The 16826-nt window shown below is 53.6% G+C and overlaps 1 protein-coding gene across 1 annotated transcript; it reads left to right on the forward strand.

Moving 5' to 3' along the window:
- Nucleotides 1-294: 294 nt before the first annotated feature.
- Nucleotides 295-2475, forward strand: AYO21_07510 (hypothetical protein; the record flags this gene model as incomplete). The annotated part of the gene is made up of 1 exon (XM_022657465.1): nucleotides 295-2475. One exon carries the CDS (start codon nucleotides 295-297, stop codon nucleotides 2473-2475), a length of 2181 nt encoding a protein of 726 aa, XP_022510236.1.
- Nucleotides 2476-16826: the final 14351 nt, after the last annotated feature.

A 16826-nucleotide genomic window follows, 5' to 3' on the forward strand; every position in this document is an offset into this window, starting at 1 on the left:
CAGGCAGGCGATGAGCTCGGTGGTCGGCCCCTGGTCTCACACCACTCCAATCAAAGGGCTTGTCTTTGTTTTCCAGAGGCTTTTTCTTCGTCGCCTTTGTTCTTGCCTTTGGGTTCTGGCACACACAAGTCCCTTGTTCTCGCATGATCCTTGTTATATGGACGACCCCCGTGCGATATCGAGTACTTAAGTCTTGGTCAAGGAGCTCTCTTCTGTCGACCACGGAACTACCCTTACTCTACTAAAGAACTCCGTTTACTAAACCAAGTACTCAAACCTCGACAAAAGAACAAAATGTCTGCCGTTCCTGCTCTTGCCCTCGTACCTTCAGCTAAGAAGAGACCACGCACGGAAGATGACATTCCCACCTTCCCCCCTCCAGCCAAGAAGAGACCATTCGCGGAAGAGAATGTCACCACCCTCGCCCTTTTAGTCAAGAAAGTTAAGATCGAGGACAGCATGGAAGATAAGATCCCTACCCTCCCCCTTCCAGCTCAGAAGAGACCATATACGGGAGACAATATCAACACCCTCCCCTCTCTAACCAAGAAGAGACCACGCACGGAAGAGAATGTCACCACCCTCGCCCTTTCAGTCCAGAAACTCGAGATCATCGATAGCATTGCGGGCCCTAATCCGAGCTACACCACAGACGACGAGGCCGGTGCTCTCACGAACGCCAATCCAACCGACGTGAATGCGTGTGATGAGATGGCGGATGCGAACATGAGCGATGACGAAGGCAGTGACCTAGATTCTCTACCGTGTGATCGAAGCTCATGGGGCTCGAATTCACAAATGAGCTTCAGCTCGGACTCGAGCGACGACGAGGGTGAAGACACAATCCCGATCCAGCCCTTCGATAGGGAGTATGTTCCTCCCGAGGATGGCTACGTAGGAGTGTCAACCAGTGATGTTTCAGGGTGGCATGAGCAGCTGCTGGATGACAAGGAGACAAGCCGCCTGTTCTACCTGGAAGGTTGCGTCCGACTGCAGAGATGGAAGCTCCTCAAGCTGCTGGACGCCACCGCGTCTGTTCCGGGCCCGGTGAAGACGGATTCGCCGAGCTTGGCCGACGCAAATGGAAAGCCGAGTGTCTCTCAAAAGGGAGACTTTGGCGACTCGTACGCCGGCCGCGCGGACTATTTCCCGTACCCGTTGGGGCCCGGCGCAGGTGAGAAGCCGGCTGTCGTTCAGTTCGGGATCTTTGGCGGCTCGCACGGCGGTCACGCGAACCATGTCCCGGACTGGATGAGGCCCGAAGTAAAGGGAAAGCCGAGTATCTTTCACCAAAAGAAAACCTCTGGCGACTCGCACAGCGATCGCGCGAACTGTTTCCCGGACTGGTCGAGGCCCGACGCGGCGGGATTGGAAGCGGCCGCGAATGGCTCGCGACTTCAGCCAGCGGCGATCAAGCTCATAGTTGACTTCTTCCACCGCCGCCCGCACCTCAACCGCACCGAGTGCGAGGACTACTGCCTCAAGAAATACCTGGGAGAGGGCGTCGAATTCGCGGCCTGGAAGTGGCCACTCAAAGTGCACGCGTACCCCTCCGAGTTCCAGTTCCCCGACAGCTACATGGTCGAGATCATAGATCCCTCCGTCTCCATCCCGACCCACATGACGCTGTTCTACATCACGCCCAAGACGCTAGACGAGGACCAACTCGCCCAGGCCAGAGAGGCGTACGACCACTTCGTCCCGCAGTACACCTACGTTGGGCACATGGACGTGGCGGGCAAACACCGAACGAAGCTGTTTGTGTGGCGGATCGAAGCCCCCGTCGGACGCCCCATCGCGGCCGACATCGACCGGCTCGGTCTGCGGGTCAATCAGGAAAAGTACCTCAACATCATGAAACATTTTGTTGACTTTGTGTGCAAGCCGCTGCCGCCGAGATGGGATCGTCGTGGCCGCAACCTCGACACTGGCAAGAACTGGCCCATGGTGCCGCACAACCCTCTCCTCGACGTGAATAACATCATTGTCCGGCCCGACTGGTCAGGCATCGCCGGCGTGCTCCTCTGGGGAGCCCCGCCACTCATGACCCTTCCCTTTGGCGCTTCCCTCTCCGGCCTCCTGCGTCTAGAAGGAGTCCCAGACCTCGAGGACGCCGGGGATGATGAACAAGCTTGCGAAATCAATCCTTCCATGTTTGACACTTACAGCCGTAACGGGCGCGAGCTGGAGCGTTGCTGTCTGTACTACCTGCGGGAAAAAATTCCGACCCTCGGCGACGACCCCCTGGCCTGGCGCCGCCTGTTCAAGGCCATGCGCGACGGCACCGCGGCGGCGGGCAACACGTCCAAGATCGAAAGAATCTGTCACGCAGCGCAGGTCCAAGACCTAAGGTGGGAATGGTTCCGGCTTGAGATAGAGGCTGATATCCCCGATGACGAGAGCGACGTCGCAAGTTGGGAAAGCGGAAGTGGCGAAGAAGAGAGTGGCGACAACGTGGACATGGATATGGACTAAAGAGTGATCGTTCTTCCTTTTCGCTTTTTCCTTGGGAATTTCTCCTGATCGTATACGTTTTTGATTAGATCAACCCCATCTGAGATATATACAATGACAGATTGTATTGTACCTGACTAGATTTCCTTCCTTCCTTACCAATAAACCAATCAAGTCATCAAACTTGCACTCTTCGCGCCCTGACAGGACGCTATTGTATTCCACTGGCCTCTTATCCCAGAGAGTCCAGAGACTCATATATTCGTTCCACGAAGCTGGCAGAGGGGAGTCGAACGAGGTACAAGAAACTTCCGGCCTTCCTTTCCATCAGCCCCCACACCTGCGCCTTTGCTTCTTCAGACTGTGACCTGTTGTGCTTCACGACTGGTCCAGGTGCCAACGGGGGGCGACGGACCGTGCGGAACAAGAACGAAAAAAGGTCCAAGGACGTCATCTCCTCCTCCTCCTCCTCCTCCTCATAGCCACGAGCTCTAGAAAAAATTCAAGAAATCTTGACGTCGGAGTCGAGAACCCGCAGTTGAAGTTTTTACTTTTTCAGATCAGCTGATTCAACGCCGTCGAGCCGACATTGTCTCAGGATCTCAAGAATTCCTGGTCGCTCTTGTGGGGGGGTGGGCTCCGGCACAGGCGATCTGTGCCAGCCTACCAGCGCTTTGCCTGTGTGATGCGTACTTATGACGGGACCACTCATGTGACATTGGGCCTTCCTGTACCAAGGGGCCTTGTGAGAAAATACTGAAGGGACTCTGAGCCCCAGTCACTCGACGGTAGGTAGAGACTTAATATCGAGGATGGTGATGATGCCTTTTAGTGGCATTATATCACGTGTCTTGGAGTTGGAGATGTTCACTGGTGCGGGGTTGCAACCAGGTGGTGCGCGGGTCCGGAGTATGAATAATCCGGCACCTGAATAGTACGCCGAGAGCTCGGAGTACGGAGTAATTGAAACTCCGGAGCCAGTGCATGAGGCGCGGACTATCATTCGACCTCAGACCATCGCACCAAAGGCTGTGTATGTGCCAGTCTGACCCGTCCGACCGCCTTGACTTGCACGCTTGGTCTCCAACATGCCCGTTGAAGGGGGCTGCGCTTCTGTAATCCATCTGATGCGGTGTGCCGCGGATTCATGGCTGCGGACCAAAGATCAGGCAAGACTGGGCCGAGAACTCGAAGTTTCGATGGAGTGGCATTAGGCATGACCATACTCGCCCCTGTTGACCCTTCTCGCACCCTCCTCACCCGCGCCGACATCTCTCGATCGGGTCCAGCCCGAATTCCACAGCCTCTGAGGATTTACATCCTTCTGTCCCTTTCAGGACGGTGTCCTGGCCTCGAGCCTTGATGCTAGACCTTTTCCTGCTAATCACACTCATCACGCCCCTCGAAGTCGAAAGTGCATATAATGAAGAGGGACAGGGTACCGGGGACCATATGAAGATTTATATTGTGGCGGCTTGGGGGTCTCGCTACTGCACCGCGGCGTCCACCAGGTACAAGAGATTCATGATGATCCGCTATTTTTCTTCCAGGTTGAGAACACACATGACGACGAGGGATTCTGTGACGGCGAGCGATGAGAACAAAAACAACCTCGAGGCGCGAGTGCTAGACGACGGATACTTTCCAGCGAACGAATGCCCTGTTGACAATACGACAGCGTTCCCGGTCGCACTACCTACCTGCATCTGAGGTTTCTAGAGACCCCACGATTTTTACGCGTGTGAGAGGCGAGCGCCCGATCCGACGTCGTTCACCGATCCGGTAGCGTCTCAGTCACCTCTGGGAGGATGCAGCATCGTCATACACAAAGCAATAGCACGGAGAAAGGGTAGCCTGATCAATGCACCACTGGACGAGAGCTTCAAACCTCGGCTTCTTCCTCCATACACAGATAAGCACAAAAACGGTGGCAAGCAGCCAGAGCAGGCCCAAGACAGCACCCCAGATGATTTTCGATGGGAAGGCGTAAGGAGTGGGGACCGCACCCGGTCGCGGACGAGGTGGTACAGTCCCACAATGGTCACAAGCAAGATACAATCATCGTTCAGCGCACAGCCATGGGGCAACTTCTTGGGGAATGCCGAGCGGCACCACAGTGACGCTATGTCCGTGCAGCTAACAGTCCAGGTCTACTGTAACCTGCCAAGAAAGGCACCTACGCCAGCGCCTAAAACCCAAAGAATCATTAATGATGCTGGTAGTCCAGAGTGCCGACGACGAAAGCCGGCGCAGAGATACAAAGTACGTTGACGATGGAAAACATCCGACTTCGTCGTTGGCGTATACTTTGAGTTGGCTGCAGTAGCATGGGCAGCCGATCAATTCTGGCATCAGGTGCCACGGCGTCGCCGTACTCTGAATTGCGGCCAACCTCTTCATGACTTCAGAGTTGATGCGATTGCTGTGAGCTCCATGGACCCCATCGTCTGCAAATCCGTGGCTCATATGCGTGAAGCAGGCCATGCTAGGAAGAGAGAAGAACACAAGATGATTATATGACCCTTGAATGCTTTCCTTTGGCATCTCCTGGTCGTTTTGGGGCCACAGGCCACAGTGCTCGGGCGCGCGTCAGGCCCCTTTGCCAGCCAATTGGGTAAACACTGTCCCAGGACACGTACGTGTAGACGTTGTGTGAGCTCATAAGCATACGGACTCAATGACTGCGACTTGGCCCGCGACTAGGACTTGTGGCCGACGAAACTCGCTTGCTGGTGTGTGCCCCCTGCAACAACGGGTTTGACTTGTGGGCTTCCCATGGAATTGGAGTTGGACTCGAACCCGCGGACCTTTTGACTCGTTACTTGTGGACTTTTCTGGTCCTGTGTCTTACAGTCTTGTGAGCTTGGTAAGTCGTGGGACTCGTAGACTGGCTTCCGGTCTCGTTGACACAGCGTCGCTGATATAGCCTTGTGGACGTAGCTTGCTTGAACTTTTGTTCCTGTGGCCTTTGCAGGTCTGTTGAGTCGTGGCGCGTACAACCTGTGGACTTTGTGGCTCTCACGAGCTCAAGGAAACAAACTTGTAGACTTGTGCTGCACTACTGGTGAGGCGTTGGTGACGGATGCATGATTACTCCGACAAACTAACTAGAGGCTCTCTCTCTCTCTCATATCGTATGTGCCTGACTGACACCACCTTCTCTTTCACTATAAATTCTGTCTCTTACCCGTGACGCATTCAATTCTCTCCGCCACCCGACCAGCAGTTAAATGACAAAGTTTTCGTCTGTTCAGATCAACCAGGGGTTGGTGCACTCCGCATGGTCCACTCCACAGATTACCAACGGCGCCCATACCCAGCACAATGCATCATCCGGTGGGATATCCTGTTAGGAATCAGGGGCGCTCAGGTTGCTATTCTAAACCACCACAGAGAAGGATGAGGAGCACCCCAGGACGTTGCCACAGCGGCCGTCGCCTCTCCACAAGGCTGCGCCCCAGCCGGAGAGCAACCCCCCCCCCAATCCATGTCGCTAGGACGCGAGGGTCATCAGTGGAAGTGACGTTTCCCAGGGCGACCACCACAGACACCGTTGAGAGTGTCACCACCGCTCATGAAGCTTTGCAGTACGGAAGATCTGGGAGAGCCCTCTGTGAGAGGCCACCCGCGCTCTGTGCTCTTGCTGGAGATGCCCGCGCCTCAAGGGCTTTACATGCGTCGTGAGAACGTTCAAATGCGGACGATCCAGACAAAGATATAGAGTCTGTTCAGTAGGTGGATTCCTATGTGTTGCCATTCTTGTCAAGATATTGTGGTGTTGGATCGACTGCCCCCATTCCGACACGATATTGATGATAGCCATAGGATAAAATATGAGTGAACAGGTTACGATATGGTGACTGAACACAAGCTCGCCAGTAAGGGAGGCCAACACCTGCTGCGACTGTCTGTTTTCCGACTCTTGACTGTGCAATAAAGCACCGAGAAAAAATTTCCTTCACGATGTAAGTGAGGTCTGAAATGCCTGTCTCGGGACAAGTTGGGCCTGGTCCGCAGGTAGGCAACTCCACTACCACTGTCTGTTTTCTGGCCTGTCCTCCAGCAGAAGCGAGTTACGCTTGATTCTGTGACGCAGGGAGCAAGAGGACAAGAGTGAACCGGTTCGTGAGCTCGTCGTTGGTAACGGTGGCACCGCTTGGTGCGGATGGAGGTGTCAAGATTTGACCGATGCTCTGATGGGTTTTGGGGAGGCATGTTGCTGCTTCATGGATAGTCAGTGTGAAGGCTTCTTTGAAGGAATTGAGGGTGCCACGAACAGAATCCGTTCATCCAACAGGCAGACGGAGGACGCCTTGGCCAAGAGTAATTCGCGGGCATCAGTCTCGGGAAGAAGGAAACTGGCCCCAGTGTGACGTCTGTACATAATCCCCCCCACCCGGGCGGCCTCCCTTTGCAACTGGTTTCAGCCTCATTGGATCGACTCGGTGTTTGACTGGTGGATCACGGGAAGAAGGAAATAGGCGCTGGTGTGAAGCCGATCGCATAAAAGGCCTTCTGAGGGATAGTCATTTGCGAGGTAGTAGTCTAATTGTCTGGAGACGCCGTATGTCGACAAGATCACGGGAAGAAGGAAACACCCCCTGGCTGTAGGGGGGTGGCTCAGGGCAGTAGCCCATTTCGCAGGCGGCGGCAGCCCGAGTATTTTGACGTGCAATAGGCCAGTACATCACGGGGAGAAGGAAACACACGCCAGTATGAAGTCAATGGCACTGGTGTGCTGCAGGCCAGAAATAATCGGACGGAATGATGTGGTGGTAAAGGACTGCTGAGCAAGTTGGTGAGAAGTGTTGAACATCGGGCGTCGTTGACGCATTTTTGGCACTGATGGGCAGCAACGCGTGAGTCGCGGTTGTGTGATCGTGTGGAGTCTTGACGTTCGTTGCTGTCGCACAGGTGTGAGGGACGCACTGCGGGTGCACAGTGTGCCTGTCAGTTGGTTCACGGATTATGGCTGATCCGTACTCTGGGCACGTGCTTCAGATTATAGATCGGAGAAATCGGGTGTTGGGGGCCAATAATTTCTTGGCGCCGAGGGATTGCTCGTCTATGCGGGCCAACCCAGCAACCATGCCAAGCCTGGCAATCCCAATTGGGTATGCACGCTAGGCCCAAACCTGACTTTTCATCGACCGACAAAGAAAAGTACCGCGCGGATCCCGGGGACAAGCGAGTCCTCACCCCGCGCCTGATGGGTCCAGGGGTTGACGGATCAGCATGATTAGTCCGTACAGAAACATCCACGTCATGATCAGCAAAGGTTCGGTCGTCATTTCATGTGATTGGGGACAAACCCCCGACGAGCGACTCAGGTGAGCCTCTCATGGGGGCTTCTTACCGAACCATCCATCCTCGGTGCCAGTAACGGGTATAGTCACCCATTGGAGCCACTTGGACCCTTGACTCCTTGTGCTGAGTGAGACTTGTTGAGGTCAATGTAGGAAGAACGAGAGAGGTCTCTTGGACCAATCATCATGAGAAATCCTGCATGGGAGGCACGGATCTCACAGTGTGTCCGACTCCATTGCACTGAGTTGGCTACTGGCATGTTAACATGCTAGCACGAGACAAATGACCTTCCACAATATCGGTTGCCTCTGATGCTGGCACGTGGGATGGAATTTACAGTGCCATGCAAATTCATCAGCCATTGTCTTGTCCCAATTGAGCCGAGGTCAACTAAACCCGTCACGTGAGACCCGGAATTCATCTCCTGTGATTAACGTTCGTCTGATGATGAAGAAACTCTGGTGTTTTGCTTTGTGCTGCCGAGAGTGAGAACAAATGGCTGAGAGATGGAGTCTGGACAGCATCAACTCTAGTAGCCGCTACTCTAAAGAATAAATGGAATGAATTACTTACCTTTCTTTAGAGCAAGCGCGGCTTCCACCTTGTTCAATCACTGCCACTACGCCTGCCCCAGCTCGCCGTGTTGGATTCCCTTGGTGCCGCCTTCGCTCAAACGAGATAATGGCGGTGAAACACCCTCTGAATTGCGGGTCACGGTGCTGATCAATAGAAGCAGACGAATTCCAATGCTGCTGGACAATGAACGCGTTCAAAGCTGGTTGCAGAACATGGATGAGGCTGGCTGGCTGGTCGGCGGAGCAGATCCGGGAGGGTTTAAGAGATTAACGATGGGCGGCGATGCACCCTCTGTGAATTTGCTAATCACCACGGGGTGGTCAGTCAAGGAGACGGACGGTAGATCAGCCGACGGCGAGCAGAATATCACAAGCTCGAGGGCTCTGCCAGGCGCATCTCATCATAGCAGCATCTTCACAGTCCACTCCCATGGCGTTCTCTCTGGTCAGACACGGCTAAGTCAGACATTGCCGCCTCGTCAACGTGGCAGCTGATTTGGTCGCTCTCTGTCGAATCCAGGTGGGTCCTCTTCACCAATCGGGCCAGGGCGTGAGAAGCGGGAAAGATGAAGTGAAAATCGTGTGAAATGGCAACAAGTCGGAGCCACAACGCACTTGTGGTTCACCCATGCTTCGTATTAATCCAATCTTACGCCCAATGTTTGTGAATCGCCCGCAGACAACAGTGTCCGCTTTTTATCCTGTCCCGGCCGATCGCCGTCTGCAGTTTGACAATGGCAACGAGCGGCCTAGCGTCCTGTTTTTCCGTCTGTACTGAAACCGAAGAGTCAATTCGGAGCGACTCTTGATGCACAACAGAGCTTTTGCCGGTTTTCTCGACATTCCCAATCTTCTTTGCAGGTGGAGTTCTGTTTGGTCGCACGAGATAGCTGGACAGCCTGCGCCGTCAAAGTCGGATATCAGTCCCCGATGTGCAGCATCTATGATCATCTCAATCCCAACTCACCACTTTCTGAAGGTTGGCGAGCTGCCTTGTCTGGCCCTGTCCTTTTATGCCGAATGCATGAATGCAAGCGTCGTACTTTGCACGAAATCTAATTGGAGCGATTTGTGCCCATATCTTCCGTGAATAGAGGATGGACTGAGAGGGCAGGAACACTCGGACCATGATGCGAGTGCCAATCAGGAGCCCACACTCGGGAACCAAGCTTCCCTGCGGAGGTGCGAATCGCTGTATTAAGCGCGTAAGAAAAGCTCTTTCTGCCATAGAGACAGACGGGATTGAGGAGATGGACGGGTGTTGATGGATGACGACGCCGGGCCAGGGCCCTGGTCGGCGCTCTTGGCATCCCTTTTCACCTTCCTGCTGCATATGAACTCCACCGAGGAGGTATCATCCTCGGTCTGGCGTCTCTTGCGATCTGGTGCCAGAGTTCAGTGTTGGTCACGCGTTGACGCAGGGGGTGAGCGTACCGTTACTCGGTATATGCCAGGAAGTGGCGCCTTTGCTGCGTATTGCCGAGCGCGAACCATATTTCGAATCGTTGGCCCGGGGTGGTTTGGCGAGGGAAGCCGCCCTGCCTAAACCACGTGTCATATTGTTGGCTCGGGTTGGATTAGCGAAGGCGGCTTCTCTGTCAACACCACGGGCTCGGGCATTTCCGCTCATGGCACTGCCAAGGTATACCCCTCCATCCGAACGGCCCCCCGGATTGTTAGCTGGTGGAGGAGAAGCGAAGCAGGTCCCTCCAGTTGGGCGGCTGCATTATGGTTATTCCGAAACCCGATTTGCTTTCCGGAATGTTGTTACTCCGGGCCCGTACCCCATGCACCAGATTATTCATACTCCAGACCCGGGTCGACAGAATCGACACCAGTGCCAAGAGGCCAAGAGGCCAAGACACTTAGTCGATGCACAAACCCGAGTCAAGGTTAAAGTCAAGTTCCCATCAAGTTTCTCACGTAGTCATCATGGGCAATGCAGGCCATAAGAGTGCGGGCCACCACCACCACCACCAACTCTCAAGGCCCCAAGCATCAACTTCTACTCGAGCAGTACATGCCCTCCATTCCGAATCATTGCGCACGCTATTCTTGCACGAAATTGAATGTCAATGGCAGCCCGGGAGGATCAGTTAACCCAGTCGTTGAATCCATTTCCTCAATGGTATGTCCGAGCCGTTGGACACAAGAAGCCGGGGACCCAATTAAGCTGAAGTTGTCATGTGCATCCCATACACGAGGGCCAAGAAAGCGAGTAAATCTGGTCGAGAACGATGACGTCGCTTACATTTCGGTAAGATTTGATTGGCAGGGTCATAGGTTCTCGTCTTCCCAGGAAAGCAGCATGACAAACGCACCAGATTATAGCCCATCGCTCAGCCAGCCGAGCGATCGGGAGAGACTTTTTCTCGAAATATGCAGTGGATACTTGAAAAACCCAATCGCGACGACATAACACGAGGAACATGCTCGAACTACATGCCACCTCAATCAACTATCCGGACGGCCTCCATTGTCTGGCTGCACTCCGCAATAACATCCGGACTGGAAGCGGATGGATAGGATAGGACAGCGGTGGAATGCTTGAACCACTCGCTGAAACACACCGGTGTCCCGACTCGAGAGGATAGAGAGATATTGAATCACCAGACTTGGCCGCGGTAACGCTTCATGCAAGGCATCCAAGGTCTAGTACCGGACAAAGCAACGACCATGAGCGACATCTACGCATTGACTGAGATGACTGTTGACGTGTTGGCGCCGTAGCGGCCGTCATAGCGGTACTGACGTCCGTACTCAGCGCTTTGGACACGAGATCAAACGTGCCGGGAATCATGAGCAACATCACGATCGACGGCGCAATCAATGAGGTTCGGGTACGCCCGGCCAGACCCGGTAGAGGTGGGCCAACGAGAAGCAGCAGTAGCGCGCCGAAGTGACCGTTATTGGCAGTGCTGGTCATGATCGTGGTGAACTCGAACTTGGCGATGCGCATATCCGCACTGATAACGACGACAGCGATGAGGCGTTGCGGGATCCAGTCAGCTTCACGTCGATCTTCACCATTGCATCCCGTGCACCAGGATGGTCATGGACCTTGCTGTTATCGTCGTTGTTCCACAGGAAGGGAGCCTCTGGCGTCATCATATCACGTGATCTTCTCCATCGGCTCAGTAATGCATGTTCACCAACCTGTCACTCTCCGCCTTGAAGACTGGAAACCTTTTCTTGGAGCTGGTACATCTGGTCGACTGAGGGCAACAGCTGACTCCAAGACAGGAACGAGGACGTTTTAAGTCATCACCAATCATCTTCCGGGGGGAAGCCGAGTGTGGCGCCGGAGTGAGCGTCAATTGATCTATTCAAACGAAAATTTTGCGCGATTTCAATGGCCCGTATGGAGTCTAGCAAGTCAGAACCGTTCGTGCCTAGCCTGACCAATTTATCCCCAAGCGCTCATCCTGCCGGTGCCCGGTCAAAGAATTTTGCATAGCCAACTCTTGACTCATCCCGCTCCGCGTCTTGTTCCAAGGATAGTCACTTCTTGGTCTGAGTTCCGCAATCGACCGAGACAGTACTGCCAACAAGCAGGGCACTGGGGCCATGAATGATATTGAGACCATGAACAACATCAGTCATACGAGGAAGCAGTGGAAGAAGTCAAGTCCTGGAGGTGATGAAGTACCGCTTGATACCACGGGTGCTGGGCAGAGTCGCCAAAAAGGGGTCGTTTTCCACTCGCGCGACCATAGGGCTCCTACGAAAGCATCAAGCGCAACGTATCCGGTTTGCCGCATTTGAATTTCTCCATTAGCCTGACTGATCTTGGATGGCTTTTTTCAATTTTCATGTGGCTCTGCTCTCTTGTCCACGGTGGCTGGGGGCCAGGGGGATACTAGGGGGACTTCCGCCATCAGGGCTCAGTCTCAACTCTCCTCGACCGCTGCTCCTCTTTTACCCTTTTGGATGACATTTGAGCTCTTAGTTTTGACTCGCTTCTGGCTTCACTCATTGGGCTGATAGCGAAACCTCTCTCGACGCGCGAATTGGGAGTGTCTTTGGCGACACTGTCATGAGTTCTTCACATCTTGAGGCATCCTGGGCTTTTGGACGTGGCCAGTCAGCTTGATCTGATACTCACCATCCTTCCCTTTGCTCTCGGCCTCCACCTTCCGCACAGAAGCGCGTGCTAGACGTGCTTGTTAATAACTTGTGGACGGTGAATGGAATCGCGTCCCTTATCTATCGGATGCTCTGGCCTTGCACCGTCAATCTGCAGCTCCCCAAGAGCCGCCCACAAGAAGACTTTGCCAAGTACGACTTTTCCCAAATCCTGGCAATCACGGGCATCATTCAGTCATTCTAGCTGTCAAATCTGGCTCCGTTAGTCCTCATTGAAGTTATATCATAGGAGCCACCAACGTTGCCCAGGGCGGCTTGTGACGTGCCACTCATCTCGTTGTCTTGGCAAAACCCCTGGAGCTGCTATCGACGCGCAAATTTGCCCCTTGATTTGTCGATCTCATTCCCGAGATCACGTACAGCAAACAGTTAATATCTCCAGCAAGACCTTTTGTCAATATGACACAGACATTGCGATTCCTCGGTGGCTGCCCACCTGCCTGGCTGCGTTGCTTAAACATCATGTAATGGGAAAAAACTCAAGTCCACGTTGGGTGTTTACGCCTTTCCCCTCTCGACCTCGACTCTCCAAAACAAAAGGATTCGAGGGCTGTTAAGGTGACCTCCTCCGCCAACCGCTTCACAATGCTCGAAAGTCGATCAATCTCCCTGTATCTGCGGCCTGTCCTTGCGTCAAGGTCTTCGCTAAGGCAGAGAGGACAGCTCATCTCGTTGACCATGCACTTCCTTCCCCCCACAAGCCAACACCACTCGAGCCTCCACGCCTTCCCCGTTCTTCTCAGTCTCGGCTTCTTTCTACGGATACCGCAAGGCAATACGATCGAATCAGTGCAATAAGCATACGAAACTGAATCAATCCAGCTCAACAGGAAGACAACGAGTCCCAAGACCATCTCACAAACATGCCGAATATGCAACCGTGGAAGCACGTGACTACCAGGAGTGGCTTACATGCTCTGCCGTAAAAGCAGCACTTGAAGGTCCACCCTACATGATAACTAAGCGAGGCTGCATATCACATGGCAGGCTGAGTTTCCTCTCCGTCTCGCAATTTCAGAAACATTGTTTGTCGGGTCACAAAAATCTTCGGGTATTTCCCAATCCGGAAATACTTCTACCCAAAACAGAAAAAGACTCTTGGCAGCACTGCACTCGAGGCTTTTGTCCACCACCTCACACGGAAAACAAAATAGCCCCATGCTTGTGTCTCGACGTGACAGTGATGGTTGTTGCCGCCGCTGTTGCCGTCGATCCCGGCTGCCGTCTGCCGTCCCCAACGTGCTGCTCTTGTCAAACTGGTACTCGGAGGCGGCGGCGGCTTCGCATCAACAAGCACGCAACAAAGCCAGCCTGCTGGTAGAAGGTACGACCCGTCTCCAGATTTATTTTGAAGAGAATCTACCTATTTCTACTGATGAGCAGCTGACACGGCCGCCGTCACGGTGGAGCAGAATACTTCCCCGTCAGCGAATTGTGAGACCTCGTCATATGTTTCGGCCTCTTCAGAAAGTAATACTACAGCGGAATCGTGACCAGAGGGCATTGGATGTCAGCCACATGTGCTCGGAAACAGAAAAGAATCCTTTCAGTGCTCGGAAAGCCAGACCTTCAATATGTTCGTTTGGCCATCCGTAGGGAAGAAGGGACGAACCGTTAGCCAGTGGTGAAGCCAGAATGGTGGTGCATAGTAGTTCAACCCTGAAGCCACAGGAAGAACAGAGCGAAGGCTCACTTTTCGTGGGTGATCAAGGCGAGGTCGGTCATTCTTGTGTCACTATCTCCCCAGCTTGGGTTTGTTGAAGTCGAGCCCTCTTTGAGCCCAGTGCAGCCCAGGGCCTGGCAGGAGAAAAGCGAGACAGCAAAGGTACAAGGAGGGATGAGGGAAAGGGGAAGGCAAAAAGACGTGGCCAAAAGAGAGGAGAGATGGAAGACGGAAAACTGTTCTACCAGCGGTTGATAGCGGCCTTGGCTTTTGCTTTGCGTGCCGTGGCCTATTGATGCCTTCCCACACTTGGACCTTTCCTTGGACAGGGAAGTGTCGGTTGCTCCGGTGGTTCCCCACGACGACGAGTCCTTCGGGCTTAGCAGCTAGTGGTTAAGGTGACAATATCCAAAAACGTGCTCCGGTGGATTCGAACAAAGTGCGCGGCATCCCAAGAAAGCAGTGTGATTCTCCCAGGCCGCCGAAACCGATCATGTTCGTGGAGTTGGACCCGAGGTCGAAACTGAATCTGTCATCGGCCGAACAACTGGGGGACATGTACCCCGATGTTGTATTCTTGTTGGGACTTCCAATGGCCATTGCGGCCCATCATCAAGAGCGACAGTGACTGTGTCCGGGTCGCATGTACAGGACTCGTGTACGATGTAGGTTTCTCCTGAGGCAGTCACGCTTTATTGTACAACGGACCATTGCACACGTTGACGAACTTGAGCCCACCTGCTGATCCTGGATGAGCGCGGCCCTCGGCATCTGCCCCGAAAAACCTGTGGTCGGCGACGTCAGAGAGGCGGGGGGAGAGAGGGGTCACAGTCCGCGAGCGCAGTGTTGCCGAGAGTTTTCTGTTTTGGGTAGGAGTGTTGCCGGATTAGGAAATACACGGAGGTTTTTGTGACCCGACAAACAGCGTTTCTGAATTTCCGAAGACGGGCAAAAACTCAGCCTGACATGTGATATGCAGCCTTGCTTAGTTATCAAGTAGGGTCGACCATCAAGTGCAGTCCGTACGGGGAAGTATGTAAGCCAGTCTTGTAGACACGTGCTTATACTTGGCATATTTGACATATTTGTACACCAGCCTTGGCGACAAAGACTTTTGCTTCTTGCTGCGCTGGATCAATTCAATTTTGTATTTGTTTTCGACATGTCTGCATTCGACAATGAAGTCGGCGATCTTCCAGCCCACGACACCAAAATTTCTCGTCCCGTGGACAGGGAACGCCGAAAAAATGGCAAGCAGCACGGTCGGGTTGGCGCGAGGTTGACTAGGCAGTGAACGACACATTTCGAGTGCGGAATGGGGGATGTTGTCGGGGACAGTAAAGATTTGGGATACATTCTGCGACCTTGTAAGAAGTGCCACTTGTGTCATTGACCGCGCAGCGACGTTCGCGACGTTCTATGGGAGACAAGAGGTTGAGGTTGAGGTTTCGACAAGGAGCATGAAGACAAGTGAATTTATGTCCCGGGCGAGCTCCTTCAGGTAACCATTCGCGGGGCGATCGATTCCTCACTGTACCTGTTATACCTCACTTACCTCGTGAAGCGCACGCTCCGTGCTAATTTTCTCGCTCCGGGGTAGCCAAGGAGGAAGCACGCGAGTCGACGAAGCCGTGCACGGCGCGAGACGCGGACGGAGTGGCATGCATGAGCAAGGAGAGGCAAGAGAAGGGCAAGAAGTGTTGACGGCTCCTCAATGTAAAGTGATCGGACCATGTACAGATCGGTAGCCGGCTGTTTGTCTACCACTTCCTCTTTCGACGGCAATGTTTGTTATTCTTGAATAGTAACGTTTTCCAGCTTTCTACCAGTAGCTGGGGGCTGAGAGTGGCACTGCAAATCAGTAGTTATTGATATATTCTGCCTAGGCGCACACCTTCCGGCGTATCCCAGGCGCCAGCTCTGGTTGGATGGTCACCTCGGTGAGAGGAGATGCCGACTGCCAACTCGAGACAACTCAACGTCGAAAAGCCCGAAGCCCGAGAAGCTCCAACGACACCCAGAGATGCCGGAGCAAAGACATACTTACCAGGTGCAACTGCCGCTTCTGGGGTTTCAGCTGCATGCGGGGATAAGTTTGCGTTATGGAAAAGACGGACGTCCCCGCCTTACGACGCCGCAGCTGGTCACTGGCTCCTGTTGTGATACATACGGGCTGAAAGAATTCAACGACGAGTGTGTCCCGCAGGCCCCGCCTCACCATTCTCATATGAAGCCTACAAGAACATGAAGTCCTTTTTCTCTTTTGGTAGTATATTTCTTCTCCAATGTAGATTGATGTAGTTAAGGGGTTTCAGACCGTCCAGTTATAAAGGTCGATAGTCTCTTCTTGAGACCCTTGGCTGTTTCTTTCTCGGGGACTCAGTGTTCCTCCTGGGACAGAAGACGAAGAGGGTACGTCTGGAGGATCGGTTGGAAATGGATCAGGATTCAGCGCTCGATTCGACCAAAAATGGGAGATCGACCTCGTCCCGCCCGACAACACCGAACCCAGCCGCAGACCCAATGTCAGCAGACGAAACATGTACCTCCAAGGACGTCTGGTTTCAACAGGTACATTGTTCAAGGCGAGCCCAACAAAGCAATGAATGCAGCGAAGGTTTCTCTGGGTGGTCTTGAGGCCCGTGGTGTTGGGCTTGTATCAGATTTTCTTGCTTTGGAGC

Source organism: Fonsecaea monophora (assembly GCF_001642475.1).
Source record: "Fonsecaea monophora strain CBS 269.37 chromosome Unknown Scaff58, whole genome shotgun sequence".
NCBI lineage: Eukaryota > Fungi > Ascomycota > Eurotiomycetes > Chaetothyriales > Herpotrichiellaceae > Fonsecaea > Fonsecaea monophora.